Source organism: Embiotoca jacksoni, unplaced genomic scaffold (assembly GCF_022577435.1).
Source record: "Embiotoca jacksoni isolate LCO1_2020_lvr unplaced genomic scaffold, fEmbJac1.0.p SCAF_6, whole genome shotgun sequence".
In the NCBI taxonomy this organism is placed as follows: Eukaryota; Metazoa; Chordata; class Actinopteri; family Embiotocidae; genus Embiotoca; species Embiotoca jacksoni.
In genome coordinates, this window is record NW_027185414.1 from 21,478,450 (window position 1) to 21,493,571 (window position 15,122).

Genomic DNA, 15,122 nt, shown 5'->3' on the forward strand with positions numbered 1-15,122 from the left:
TAAACCCAAGTTTCATAGTGTTTCTTCATATGTGGCAGATTGAAAAACTGAATCATTTATCTAACTGTCATGTGTAACTGTTTGGAGGGCACTGATATCATTTGTTATGTTGCCATTTAGAGCTGTCTCAAAACTTGGAACAACAGGGAGTAGTAGCAGTCAGATTATGCTTCTCCGTATTCTTTAAAAAAATATCCTTAAATAGTATGGCTACTCCTACGACTTGTTCTCTTCCCCAATTGAGAGCTGGTAACACGGTGTTGAAACTGGACAGATTCAGCGATCCATTTCCCTTGTTACAGTAGATGTAGTTGATCTCCAAGCCAGCGTCTCAGCCAGCCGCCACGTAGTTCAAGATGTATCTTTTGCTTCCATTCACAAAAACTGAAAAACTTGGATTCAAACTTGGTCCTTTCTTATCTCTCTACAAATGAAGATCATTCATAGTAACAAAACTAACTTAAAGAGGTAGGCAGACAAACTGTGTGCACATATTCAATACATTTGTAAATCTTATTCTTGGCTAATAAAGAAAGAGTGGAAAAAGATGGGAAGATAACGGACAAGAGGGTAGACATTGAATTATTGCGGGAAGTAGACTGCAAACATATAATTGACATTATTTTATTTTTCATTGAATAGTTTCTAATTTATTTTTTCCGTGCCTTCAGCCCAAAATGTGAATCAGAAGGAACAAACAAATCCCCTGATTGAGTGTACATTTCTGTCATAAGAGAGAAACAAAGATAATTGTGGTCAATACCTCTTATTAACCACCATTTGCTTAGCTGTTATGGCATTTATATACTGTTTAAAGAGGAAATATTCTTAATAAGCAACAATCTTTAACACATATATTAGTATCCTAATCTGAATCCAACCTTGAACAAAAAGCCGTTCCCTGGGTCTGTGCATAAGGATGTTGGACAAGTGGCCAAAATAGAATGATGTTTGATCAGAAATCAATGCAAGCTGGCCTCTAGGAGACTGCTTAAAGACAGTGATAGACAACTCTGCGATCCACATCCTTCTTAACCATTTAGTTCTCTGTATACATGCTCTGTGTGACCATCCCATTCACAGGTATTCAGATAGCTATCATGGTTTGATCTCATTTGCTGCAAATCCAGTGTAAAATTCATTGTCTATAAAAATATTGAGATTTACTTGAACATAACCTTCGGACTATGTCATAATAAAAACTCCAGATGTCTGTTGCAGTTGCACAGTGGGATGTACTGTATAAATATTGTATAAAATAAGGCAGTCTTTTTCAGTAGGATAAACCAGATACAAAAATTTCTGGGAGAAAAATTTTTCAAGTCCAAAATGTTTTCACATATTTCTGCTGTTGTCAAATGTCAAGCGGTTTACAGCATTAAACCAAGAGTAAGGGATTGTTGCAACAATGAATACACTCACACACTCACACCAACAACCAAACCGCACCCCCCCCCCCCCCCCCCCCCCCCCCCACACACACACACACGCACACACACATACGCACACACGCGCCCAGACACGTTAACTCCTGATGATCAACAATAACAGCTTATTCTCCAATGCAACATCCCATCCCTGGACAAATCACTGAGACGTAGACATTTCTAATATTGTTTACAGTGCAATACAAAAGTGTTCATTCAAACTGGTACTGTACTTTTGATAAGAAAATAAAAATGTTTAATATGGTAATGCTTCATATGAATAATAATTGTGAATTTTTGAGAGTTATAGTAGTATTTGTCTTCATTAGCTTTGGCTTTTCGCTCTCTTTTTAAATTCATTTTGTTCTTATTTTGTCAACTAATTCATTTATGAATTTTAATATAGAAAATATGGAACATCTAAGAAAAATTAACATACCAAATCATCTGTAATTAGATACCTATAATCATGATGTTGAGGTTGTTGTCTCTCAGCAGTGGCCTAAGATAAAGGTCCACTCCATGACCCATGAAGAAAGCATCCCCTCTCACATGTCGGATATGACACCTACGTGTCAGCTTGGATGTGTTTCTGAAGGACACGTGAAAATATTGCCCAAAAACAAACAAATAAACAAAACAACAAAAAAAAAAAAAGCAGTGAAGTGTTCTTTCACGGTGTGGCCTTCAGGGGCTGAAGGAGAGGTCCTGCCTTGCTGCGAGCACAGGGATGGAGGTCTGAAGTGATTATATGGCCTGACGTGGACCGAACACCTTCATATCCAAATCACACTTCCATCCACTCCTTCAGTAAACAAGCAGTTTTTACTCAAACAGGCAGAAGGGAGTGCCCACGTGGTAATCAAGAGGACGGATGCTTTGCCAGGAGACCTGTAAGGACCCTCTCTCAGTCATGTCACTTGACCGGCTACACTGCGAATGCCTGAGAGGCACGAGAAGTTCATAGGGATTCTGTGTGTCCGTGTCTGTTTGTCACAGTTCTCATCTGACGGGCTTGTAAAGCCGGCAGCATTACTGCTGCAACTGCCTGTCAGGAAGTCCTTCTGTGGTTTCTGTAAGGACGGACATGTGGACGCTCGGCGTGCTACAGAAGCAGGAGAGTGAAGGCGAGGAGGCCCTTTGGCTGGCTGGGCGGGCAGGGAGAGAGACGCCCCAGCAGGAGAGAGGAGGTCTACCCCGGACATCGGAGTCCCGGGGCCGAACACTAGCAGCCTACTCTGGAGGTGGTCGCAGGCTGTGCAGCTTTCTCTCATCCAGACCTTTCCAGTACTTGAAGTTGTTGTCCAAGTGCTGCATAAGATTGGGGAGGTCTGCAAAAGCTGGAGAAGACAAAAAAAAAGTGGAACTTATTATGAGATTTTATTGGAGAATTATTTGATTGGCCTTTAAAGACCTCTAAAGAATTGGAATGGAAGCATCGAGCCATAGCGGGATATCTGCTGATACCAAATACAGATTCCCAATACCAGAATAATACCAGTAATCAGTTTTTTCCCAATCTGAAAATTGTATAGCTCACTGTGTACAAGTCATTGGATTCATTTTTATATTAGGGATCACCAAGACAGGGACTGATGTGGCACCAAAAACTGAGTTGGTGGTTCACTGTAAGCTACCCGATTGGATGTAACGGCTTAATTTTACAATGAAACAGACATAGACATATCTAATGTAACTTGGACAGTCTATTGATCAACTTCATAATTTGTACAGGTATTGATCCAATCTATCAAACTGGTGCATCGTTAAGACTTGTCGATATAAAAATCTATTATGAAACATTATAAAACGATGATACTTTATTCGGTCATTAATTTAAAAACCGTTGTAAATGACACAATCAGCAGCGCATGTATGTACAGTATCTCATGTTTGTCATGCTGTGCGGTCTTACCATCCCATGCATCAAACATGTCCGTAATGAAGTAGTCTATGAAGGAAATCTGGGACTTTGGGATGCTACACGTGTTTCTGTCAAACACAGGCATAACCACTGGTAGACCTTGTCTCTTCTCCTCGTCCGTCTGTACCAGAGACGAGAGTACAAGTGATCATCAAGCACAATAAATACAGAAATGACAAAAAAAAAAAAAATAAATAAATCCACAGTGCAGCTGCTGTCTGCTGGATCCATCTCCACACACCATGTTATTTTTTCTAATTACCTGTGCAAAATACTCCTCTGAGATGCGTCCGGCCCATTCTATACAGAGCTCCTGAGGCCTGCATGGATTGGAGATGTCTGCACACTTAATCAGCATCCGCTTGACAAGGATGCGATTCTCAGGGGATGTCAGGATGCTTTTAGCAGATTCCTCATCATTGTTTCCCTTAAAAAAAAACAACAACAACAAAAAAACACAGACTATTAGTAGAAAGAAAATTCAAGTTCTACTTATTAGTATTAGCAGTAAACTGGGGGATAAAGTGTAGGACTGTCAGCTGATAAAGGGTTTAGTTTTCTTTAAGGAGGAGAAGTATTCAGTTATATTAGTATTAGTTACACGTAAATGAGCAGCATGAAGTCACATGACTTTCAGGCTAGTTCAATTCACTTACAATTATGTTTGACAAAAGAACAGAAAGCCTGTTTTGCTGAGCCAAAATAAGTGATGGCTTTATTTTAGACCTTCAGGTCTTAAAATTAATTTTACAATTAAATGATTTGCACAAATGTGATAAAAATAAAAAAAAATTCCCCAAAGCATTTGTAACATCTTTTATGAACTAAACTTAACCTCCATATCATTTTCTACCAAGAACTCAAATGTACAAAGTGTCGAAGATCATTTATTGGTATCACTCCTGCCTTTAAAAGGCAAGATAACTTTTAAGTGTCTGTGTTGAGCATTCCACACGAGGACGAGAAAGATGGTACCAAGTTGTAAAATTCTCTCCCCACAAAGATATCTGTACCGAGGCAACAACAAGCAGCATGTCTCCTGAACCAGTATCATCATCTCCCAAGCTCTCAAACTATTGTTGCCCGCATGCTGTTAGATAATGATTCTTCAACGCTGTGTGACAGAATGAGATTACAATAGCTGTGTTGATCCTGTGTGATTTATTTAGAAAAAAAAAATGCTAAAATTAGAACTACTATTTCTACACAAGTATGACATTGAACAAAACATTTAAAAGTGTTTCAGCATGATTGAATTTTTAATCTCACCCCGTTTTCCTCCAGAGCAGCCAGTGGCTTGTTGATGCTGTTGACAAATTTGTTGACGTGTTCAAAGTGTTTGGTCATCTCAGTTGCGAGCACCATATCAATGATGGCCTGTCGTAATGTTCGATATTCATTTCTAGAGAAAGAGACAGAAATCGCATGGGTGAAGGAGGGAAAGGCACGGAGAGGAGAAAAAGAGAGAACCGGGAGAGAGATTGAGATGACAGTGTGGTAAATAGAATGGAAACCCGTATGAACAGTTTTCCCCTTCTGACTGCAGTGACAGTAGCGATGAATAGATGCTTTGTTCACCTTCCCCCTCTGAGGAGACCAGCACATGTGAGCTATTCTGTTTTGGGACTGAAATCACATTACTACCCTGCTGCTGTCAACACACACACACACACACACACACACACACACACACACACACACACACACACACACACACACACACACACACACAGTCCTGCTCTCATCAACACATACGCAGACTGAGCATATCCCCGATGACACTTTGGGTCATGTCTTTATCACAAAGTATTTCTATGCATTAAATATAACGCCTCCTAATTTTACATATTGATATATACAAATATATTCTGTATATCAGACAATATTTGTTTATCTAATATCATAGAGTTTCCTAGTTTAATGGCTCAAACTGCACAAAAAGTCAGCAAAAGACCTAACTTGGAATAAATTAAAGGAATGATTCAAACAAAAATGGAAATACAGAAACCATTTTTGCAACCCAGTGTGAGCAAAAGCTCACTATTTTCCACTATTTTTGGAGGCACAGAGTTAAATATTGGTCTTTTGAGCACACAGTGCACTTTTTTGATTGAAAATTTAATTAGATTTATAGCTTCTTTTTTTTTTAAATGATGGGTATTTTGGTCTTTGTCATACTTGTAGCTACATACTGAAACTATATCCACTTTATTTTTATAGTTAAGGAAAATGGTTAGTTTAACGAAAGGCACTACATTTACAGTATGTTTGGTGATCATGTGATCTTCAGCTGAGCTATGAACAGCCGAGCCATAAACATATTTTGTGGTTATCTCGTCCATGTGTAATCAATCTCCTACCTTTCTATGTTTTTGAAGATGTTGCACTTATCATCTCTGGTGGTGATCTGGAAGGCCAGCGCAGCATGGTGACTCTCTAGCACAGCTGTGTCATTGTAGAGGATGGCCAGCTCGCTTCCTGCGTTGCACAGGAAGCTGTTGGTGCGGCCTGGGTGGTCCACATCGTGCACAGTCGCAGCAATCAGGGCAGCCACCTCGTCAATGGGATCCAAACTTTGCTGTTGTGGCAAGCGACACGAAAAACATATGAAGGCTGAACTAATACTGGTCATCAAATTTAAAGTTTATTATATAATAAGGAGTTAAGTTTGGTAGTTTTTTTTAATGATAAATTAAGTCAAAAGCCTGTACAGTATATATAACCTTTTTACCATATGTGGTTAAGCCTGCAGGTTGGATTAGGAAGTAGCTCTACACTATGAAAGACAGTGGAGTCAGTGATTTATTAATAGATTAATAACATTTAATGTTCATCTTAATTTAGCCCTCCCAAGAAAACAACATACATGCAACGTGACCGACATTGATATATACGTATTTCTATTGCCACCCAAAACACTGAAAATCCTTTATTTTGTTGAATGTCTGCAGAACTATTGTAGATTTATTTTAATTTTGAACCCATTTTGGTTCTGGGATCGAATCCGGTCCTGGGCCTTTCTGTGCAGAGTTTGCATGTTCTCCCTGTGCCTGCGTGGGTTCTCTCCGGGTACTCTGGCTTCCTCCCACCATCCAAAAACATGCACCTCAGGTTAATTGGTGGTTCTAGAAATTGCCCTTAGGTGTGAATGAGAGCATGAATGGTCTTTACGACTGTCTATAAGTGGCCCTGTGATGGACTGCCGATCTGTCCAGGGTGTAACACTACCTTCGCCCAATGTGAGCTGGGATAGGCTCCAGCCCCCCCGTGACCCTGTTCAGGATAAAGCGGCTATAGATAATGGATGGATGGAACCCATTTTGGACACTTATTTTAAAATACTAACTTAACAAAAAGCTGAGCTCAACTACTTGTAATATAAGGCATCATATTTAAGATGTATGTTATTCTAAAGTACACAGATATTTAATATAATTCCTCATTTAAAAATGTATTTGCAACATAACAGACCCGCTAACCTGTTTGCAGGGACTCATTAACATTGGGTGATGTAACTTTAACACAGTTCACTGGCTAAGCCAATGAGAGCATTCCAGTAAGCTCAGAAATAGTTGGTTTGGTAATCAGCTTAACCAGTCCGTGCCCTCGACCAGCCACTGAGCCACTGACACACTTGGGCAAAATCTTGACTTTCTAGGATAGAGTCGGCTCAGATGGGACACTTGACACCCATGACTGTGCACAGAGTTGTTCTTGATTGTACAAAATTTCAACATTTAGATACTGTTGTTGTTTTGGGTCCACAACCAAAGCAACAGTGAACTCTTATGAGCTCTCTTTATAAAAGGATGGCAGCCTCCGACCACATATTGAAGTGTTCAGCGATGCAATTTCACGTCAGAATCTTTGTTTTTTTTTCTCAGGCTAAACATTATACTTCAATTATTTAGAAAGCATCAGTTTCAGTTATCATGTAATTTTACCTTGACCCTCTCCTTGCACAGAAAATAAGCCGTCGCATGCAACACATCCGCTGCATGGCTAGAGTTGTGGTAGGAGTTAGTGGAGTGGTAGTTAGCCTCAATCACTTGGAGCCAGGAGCGCAAAGTGGCTTCGGGGCAGTTGAGGAACTCGCAGACCCCAAAGCGGGAGAAGATCTTCATACCTAAGTAGGTCAAAGGCCTGTGGGAGGATTCAGCATTAACACACACTCTCATCTCAAGCTCTCTTTCCACACTGAAAATAAATAATAAACATCCTTCTGGTAAGCTTTAACTGTGTTATTGTCTCACCGTTTCATGGTTGCAGCTTCCAAGTTGACGATGTCAAAGTCCCAAGAGTCCTCGTTCTCCATGGTCTGGGCAATACGAGGGGGGATGTCATTGATTGACAGAGGGGTTGTCAGCTGACTGGGGAGGTGGTGGGGCTCTGTGAGCAAAAGGAGGAGACACGAAAGAAGGCATTCAGATAAAGAGCAGGAGCTTGGAAACTTGTTTTTCTCTACTTCTGGATGAACCCAAGGAAGAAAAAAATTATTTTAGTTTTTAATGACAACGGAGCTAGTAAAAATGAGAATAACTTTACATCTATAGCATAGGAGTTTATGACATAGCCTGCTGTATACTTTCTGTAAACTTACGTTTTGTGGAAAAGATGTATTCATTTCCTGACAATCTCCGTAAACCATCCTGTGAGCAAAAAAGACAGAAACAGAATGAGAACGTGATGAGGAAGCCTAAAAATAAATAAATAAATCATTCATCCTTTTTTTAAACTCAGCTGAGTGTTGGGAGCATCAGCGTCACTTCTGTCACAAAACTACGAGGGCCTTCAAAATATGTGAAATTGTTTGGTTGTATTGGATTTACTTCTTTCATTGAGACATTTACTCTTACATCTATTCTAATATAAAAGTAATCTGTGCCACAAAGAGCACCAACACAAATACAAACATTAGCTTGGACTTAAAAGAAAGCCGAGTGAGTTTCTGTGACCTGAACATCAATATCCACCATCACAAATCTTCAATGAATCACAAAACAAGATGAATGACAGATCAGATTTAAACACAAGTCAGGGGGAATCTCCATCAGAAAAGGCGACAAGAAAATATGTTTGAGTATCTCATAACACCAGGAGAATCTAGACAACCTAATTGGCAGCTTAGTTTGTTTTTATAAATACTACGGCAGCCTGAAAAAAATTATACCATAACTAGAGGTTCAGTTGTTCATTTTCAAATGGTTTTCCAAAAAATAGAGAACAGGTAATCGTATTCATCATTTGTCAATGTGATTTAAAGAAAGAAACAGGAATTGGATTATGTATCTGCCTCAGTGCGTCATTACTCCTTTTTGACAAAGTTATGGAAGAAAATGTATTTTGACTGAGGTGAGAGAATAAGAATGCACACAGACCTGGATTTTCCTGATTTTCCATATTAACACCTTTATAAATATTCTTCCATCTGTGCTATGACAATTTTTTGGAAGCCATATTATGCTGACACCTCATATCGTTTCCCCATCAGCTCACAGAGGAAGTGGAGGGATGAGGAAACCAATGTGCAGTTCAAAAGATAATTACCATATTTATGAACTGTAATAGTTCTGTCAGAAATGACACCACGATAATGTATGTACATATGTCAGATAATCTAGAATAAATTATTTCATAATGACATTTGTCTTCCCCTGGGCATCGCTGCATGCTGTGACAGCAAATGGGGCTTATGGGGTAATGGGGTAACACTTCATCACCCAAATAATCAAACACGAGGTGAGAAGTCTAATGATCTAGCTATTCGAGGACTGTGATTTGTACCAGCTGTGTATGACAGACTGCGTGTTAAGAATTTGAAAGGACAAATATTTTAACAGCCATGGGATGGATTGCCATGAGATATAGATATTCATGTTCTCCAGAGGATGAATAACACTGGTGATCCCGCTGCCTTTCCTTGCCAGGTCAAAACATTTATTATTATTAAAAATGCATTTAGCAAGACGGCGAAGGTGGCTACCTGCTAAACATCAGCATGTTAGCATTGTCACAGAGGTGTAAATCTTCACCAACTTCACAATTAGATTTAATTATGATTCACCTGTCAACGATTTGATAGCACCATAATCTGTATATAAAAATTGACGTAGCTTCTGGGCCTTACAAATGAGGCCAATGTGGAAGTGACTTAAATTGCAAGAGCATCAAGGGCCACTAGGGGTTGACTCCAAAAAGGGTTTGGCTCCACAGACTCCATTTAACTTGTCTAATGAAATGTAAAGTCAATATATTTTTTTCTATGAAGCATGGTGTCATTTATGTAAATCACTTCTTCTTGTGAGTTTTCTGGCAATCCAGCTTTAAATAATTCCATCATTAATTAACTATATATTAGGACTCAAAAATTAATTTTGGGGGCGTGTCTGTTTGATTGACAGGCCTGTGGTACACTGTTGGTTGCCGCTTGTATTGCATAATGCATCTAGTTGCACCTTGATGTAGTTTAGAGTTCCCTTGTGGAGCTACAATTTACAGATGTCCTCTAAATGCCTCACATGCAGGCTATCGGAATAGACTACAGTTAACTAATGTTCCCTATCGGTAGACGCTGGGTAGGAAGTGAGGATCCAGTGGCCACTCAGTTACTCACTAATCAGAGAGGTGTGTGGCCAAAAAATGTTTTATTTGACGAGAGAAATATAAAACATTCTAGGTGAGCCACCCAGGTAGAATCTACATGCAAAATGCTGGGTAATAATTGTATGTGATTATATTCCGTCACTGCATTAATGTTAATCTTCCACGTATGTATTACGAAGATCAAAATATTTCTGCACCTCATGTTAGCAGGTTGATGCTAGCATGTAGCTCTAACACAGCATCACAGAACCACAAGCATCTTAGTTCTGTTTTATGTCTAAATTGATCTCTCAAAGAATGACAGTCAGAAAGCAACACTTTCTATATATATATGTATATGTATATATATATATAAATCACATACACACACACACACACACACACACACACACACGTGTGTGTATATATATATATATATATATATATATAGGTTGTTGGTGAGAACATGGGTGTGTCACAGAGTGAAATGTTTACTTCACAAGTGCAAAGGAAGAGGAGACTGGCTCATCTTTGACCCGAGCATTGTCTCATGGTAGCGCTGCCTCTGTACACACTGGCTATTTTAAGACTTTCTCCCCCGAAAGATGACAGCTCCTCTCTTAATGTTCACTGGGTCTCCTGAGTTTGGACCCAGCAGCCTTTCAACAAACTGGAAACCAATGCCAGGAAAATACAAATTCAACTGGGCACCTCATAAACATATATGAGCGTACATAAATAATCACTGAAACCCAGATGAACAGTTCATGGCTTTCTGGTTCCATCAACCTTCATCACTTATGCAGAACAAATCTTCCTGGTGAAGGACTAACACCTCTGTGTTTCCACCGTGTACATGTATAAGTAAAGCCATGCTTATTCATCTGATCCAAAGAACAGGATGTTTCCAGGCCTGCGGAGTTGAGAGGAAAAGGTTCATGTGAGTGTGTGACTGTGTGCAGAGAGTCTGCACAGAGAGAGAGAGGAGGGAGAGGGGGGAGAAAGAAAGGGTGGGGTGGGCTTTCCTCTCCAGCCTACAGGAGCACAAAGGACAATCTAACACTTCCTCTGGGGTTGTTGCCAAGACTGCCAACTTGGCACTCTTTCTACTTCTGTTCTTCACCACTGCTGTCTGTTAATCTCTCTCTGTCTCTCTCTCCCTCCCCCAAATATGAACAGAAATCCTTGCAAAAACAAAACTCCAAACACAAGCACACGCCTGACTTTTTTTTCTTTGTTTCAACATATCACAAGCTTCCACAGCGCATCCTTCATTGATGTTCACTTTTTATCATAGAGAAGTCGATTCATGCGTAGCAGACAGAAACTGTTTGGATGTTTTGGACTTCTTGAAGGACCTTCGTGTTCAAAAGGATCTGCCGCTTACCGTCATCAGCCCCCCCACGAGGTCATTTGTGTGGGGATCTTCATCCTTGGTGCCCAGCTGTGGGGAGTAGAGCTCAGTGGTCCTCAGGATCTCCAGTACCCGATCCAAGGCCTCTGCCACGGGCATAGGACTGCTTTCCTGCGCTGCATTGATGATGTTGATTACCTGGGTGATGAAATGACAAAGGTATTACTATTATTTGTGGTAGTAAATGTAGTACTAGTAGTTATAGTAAACTACAAACTAGAAAACATATAGTTAATAAATAATATTTTTGGAAACGGAATAAAACAAGTTTTGATAACAAACAAAAAACAAGAAAAATTCTGATAAAATAAAATAAAATCAGCATAACTTCTCCTATAAAAGTGTGTTTTAAATATATACACATTTAGCCAGCTCCATTTTATTTGGGTCATTTCAAAGCCTCAGGGTCCAGACTACAAAGGCTCTGTCCCCTGTAGTTTTAGACAAACACACTTACAAAGGGACAAAAAGGTCACAGATACAGTTGGGCACCCCTGGGAAAATGACCTATTTTGTAAATACAACCCCCTTGCAGCAATTACACATAAAACATGGTTTCATTTGAAATGTTAATCCACCTCTTATTTCATAAATTTACAAACTGCAAAAACAGAACCATAAGTAGTAAAAAAAAATTCTCACATTGGCACGTGAAAACATTGGGAGCTCCTACTGGATGACAGTAACTTGTTAGGCCTGAATTGACTCATTGGATTGGTAATGCAGGTCATTATTTATCAATATCTGTATATATATATCTTATCTATTGAATTATAAGGGTTAACTGATGATGACTCCTAAGCTTAATAAATATTCTGACTCTCCAACAATGGCCTCCTAAGCAGCGGACTGATGAAGCTAGTTGATGTCTACAAAGCAGAAAAAGGTTATGGAAACATATCAAAGCACTTCTAGCTTACATGTCCTAAGAAATCTAAGAACCCTCATATGACTGCAAAAGCAGCAGGAGGAGGGTTTGCTGACACAGGAGTGATGGTGCATCATTCCACTGTGCTGAAAACAGGTTTAACGTGGACGATTCATCAGATGGAAACCCTACCAGTAACTTCATCATAAAAGTTAACATTGTATGTGGTATGCAAAGCAACATCCTAAAAGTCCACATTCTTTGAATCAAGTGCCGTGTACAAATGAAGTTAGAATTGAGCTCTTTGGTGGCGATCACTAAAGGTAGAGGCGAAAAGAGGCATCATTTGACGAAAGAACACCTTGCCAGCTGAAATATTCTGCTTTGGGGTTGTGTGGCAGCCGGTGTCACAAAAACAAAACGTGCAGGAATAGAAGACAGAGTGGAATAAAGCAATCAGCAAATTCTGGAAGAAACTGTCAAACTTAGTCTGGCTTCTACAACAGGACAATAATCCAAAGAAAAAAAAAAAAAAATCCACAAAAAAACACAAAGTTTTTAAAATTGCCCTCACTGAAAAATGGAGTAGTTCCTAAACATGCTGTGTGTGCAAGACAGACTAAAAATATCTCAGAAATTGAAAGGACCTGCAAGAAAGAGTGGGTAAACATTTTTAAAATCACAAACAGAAAGACTCCCAGCTGACTGCAAAAGCAATTAAGTTGTAATATCAAGTTTGTGCACACTACTACGTCTAAATATTGACGTAGTTATGTGCACAAAGGTTTTTTTTAATTATAATTTTTTTTAAATTCTTTTTTATTATTATATTGTTACTGTGCTTTGTATTTTATTTTACACAAATGAGAGAAAAAAGTGCAATAACATTAAAAGAATGGAGGATGTATTTATTTATTTTCATGATAAAAAAAATTCAACACACCTACCGTGTAGCAAAAGCCAAACCATCAAATACAATGTAAAAAAATAGTATTGAAAGATACTGGAAGCAAGTGAAAAGAGGCAAAAACGTCAGCAATGTCTTCACACCTCTTAATTCCTCTCATTTACCTTCTTGCCAAGGGTTAGAGATGATCAATGTCACTTATCTGCCCTTTAATATCAAGCTACAGTGGGGCGATGCTTAGCTTAGCTTAGCATGAAAACTGGAAAAAGTTCTTGGTTCTGTCCAAAGATTAAAAACAAAACAAAAAAAACAACACTTTTGAAAACCTCTAAAAGTCATTAATTCATTCAATTATCTAATCTGTACAGTATATTTATTTTTATTGAAGTAATTCAAAAGAACAAGGCAAGCTTTTCCTCCCTGCAGTGAGTCTTTAGTGTTAGCGAAGCCAAGCTGTTGCTGGTTTCATCATAATGAATGCACAGATAGATCTTCTCACTGAACTCTCACTGAAGAAATAACACAATAATATTGAACCGTTTCTTTAAGTAAATAGGCAGATGCAATAGTCTAGACTTCAGATAAAAGCATGAAAGATGGACCCTGTCTCTAAAATTAATAAAAGTGAATTGGTAAAAACAAAATTGGACAATCTCATAAAACTAAAAGAGACACTTTTTACTTCAACAGATGAACTGAGAGGCTGTGCGGTTCAAACAATGGGCACCTATGGCGAGGTCAGAAAGCGTGTGCAAGAACACAAGTTCTAGCTAATTCGGTTACACATATACACACAGTACCAGCAGTTCTATCAGTGCTTTATTCTGTGGAGGATGACGCCTACAGGGACTGACTGCACAGTCAAATGATACAGCAGAGGAACTGCAGTGTGTCATATGACCCATCCCTGGGGACTTTCTCTGTTTCTGACTATCCACTCTGCAGACTACGTAAACCACTGAAATAGCAGGTCACTCTGGTCCAACATGCTTTCCTTTCTTGTGCATAAAATTAGGCATTTTATCTCCTCTTGACGCGGTGGGCCTGGCATCTCCACTCACAGCGAGACGCTGTACAAGCAGTGCTCATGGCAGTTGTGGCAATTTTATAATCCAAGAGTTCAGTCATGAGATACAAAACATCAGTACAAAGTGCTAATCATATGATGGAGGCTGGGAGGGATGATGGGGGAAGAAATTAACCCACCTTAGTGATGGGAGCCTCTATGGTCATGGAGTGGATTCGGGCCATAGACGAGTGTCTTCGCTGTGAGCTCCCTGACAAGACAAAACAAAACATCCCTGTATGTTAAACTTGACGTTGAATTAACTAAATTCTGAAACAACAAGTTCAGCTTCAGTTTTCCAACTACTTTCTAATGAGTGTGTTTGTGTGTGTATCCAATCAACACTTGATATAAAAACACAACTGGGAAGGTTTCACAAGCTGACAGGAAACACCCAGAGTTTCCATCATCTCTCTCCCTTCACTCTCACCATCGCTCCCCCGAGACGTTGTAGATCTAACGTCCAGAGAGCCTTTCCTCCGGTCTTTGTGCTTACTGGATTGTATGTCTGGGGAGAAGAGCACACCTCACATTAACATGTGCATGGTTCAGGTTTGTTGACATGGCTGGCTTTGGCCCCACTTCACAGTGTCCTGGGCTTCGAAGGTGAAAAGTCTCAATCAGTCCAACCAAAATGTAGCCATCTGTTTGTTTGTTTTTAGTCACTTTAATTCTACTTATTAACTTTGTGATTCTCAGAAGGTTTGTTTAAGGTTTGGACAAACTTAAGAACAAAAGTTCCAAAACTAGAGTGAGACCAAGATTCACCCAACAAAGTAAAATCTGATCATTTTATGTGATATTAACTAGCTACTCTTGAAGCTCTCTTGACTTGCCTGCACTTGAACTACCGTGTCTTAAAAATGCATATTGCTTATTTCATATTTTAACTCTATTTGTGTTTCATTTTATGCATTTTATCTGTTTCTTATGC

At 39.3% G+C, this 15,122-nt stretch overlaps 1 protein-coding gene across 1 annotated transcript in view; it reads right to left on the bottom strand.

Moving 5' to 3' along the window:
• Positions 1-1,476: 1,476 nt before the first annotated feature.
• Positions 1,477-15,122, bottom strand: part of pde8a (phosphodiesterase 8A) — a 43,999-nt gene continuing 30,353 nt past the window's right edge. The window contains exons 12-22 of the mRNA XM_069173800.1: positions 14,619-14,696; positions 14,329-14,399; positions 11,321-11,485; positions 7,952-8,000; positions 7,605-7,740; positions 7,296-7,494; positions 5,712-5,929; positions 4,621-4,753; positions 3,614-3,778; positions 3,343-3,472; positions 1,477-2,767 (exon numbers count right to left, since the gene is read on the bottom strand). Of these exons, the coding sequence (XP_069029901.1) occupies positions 2,661-2,767; positions 3,343-3,472; positions 3,614-3,778; positions 4,621-4,753; positions 5,712-5,929; positions 7,296-7,494; positions 7,605-7,740; positions 7,952-8,000; positions 11,321-11,485; positions 14,329-14,399; positions 14,619-14,696 (1,451 nt within the window). The 3' untranslated portion in view covers positions 1,477-2,660. The remainder of the gene's footprint in view (positions 2,768-3,342; positions 3,473-3,613; positions 3,779-4,620; positions 4,754-5,711; positions 5,930-7,295; positions 7,495-7,604; positions 7,741-7,951; positions 8,001-11,320; positions 11,486-14,328; positions 14,400-14,618; positions 14,697-15,122) is intronic.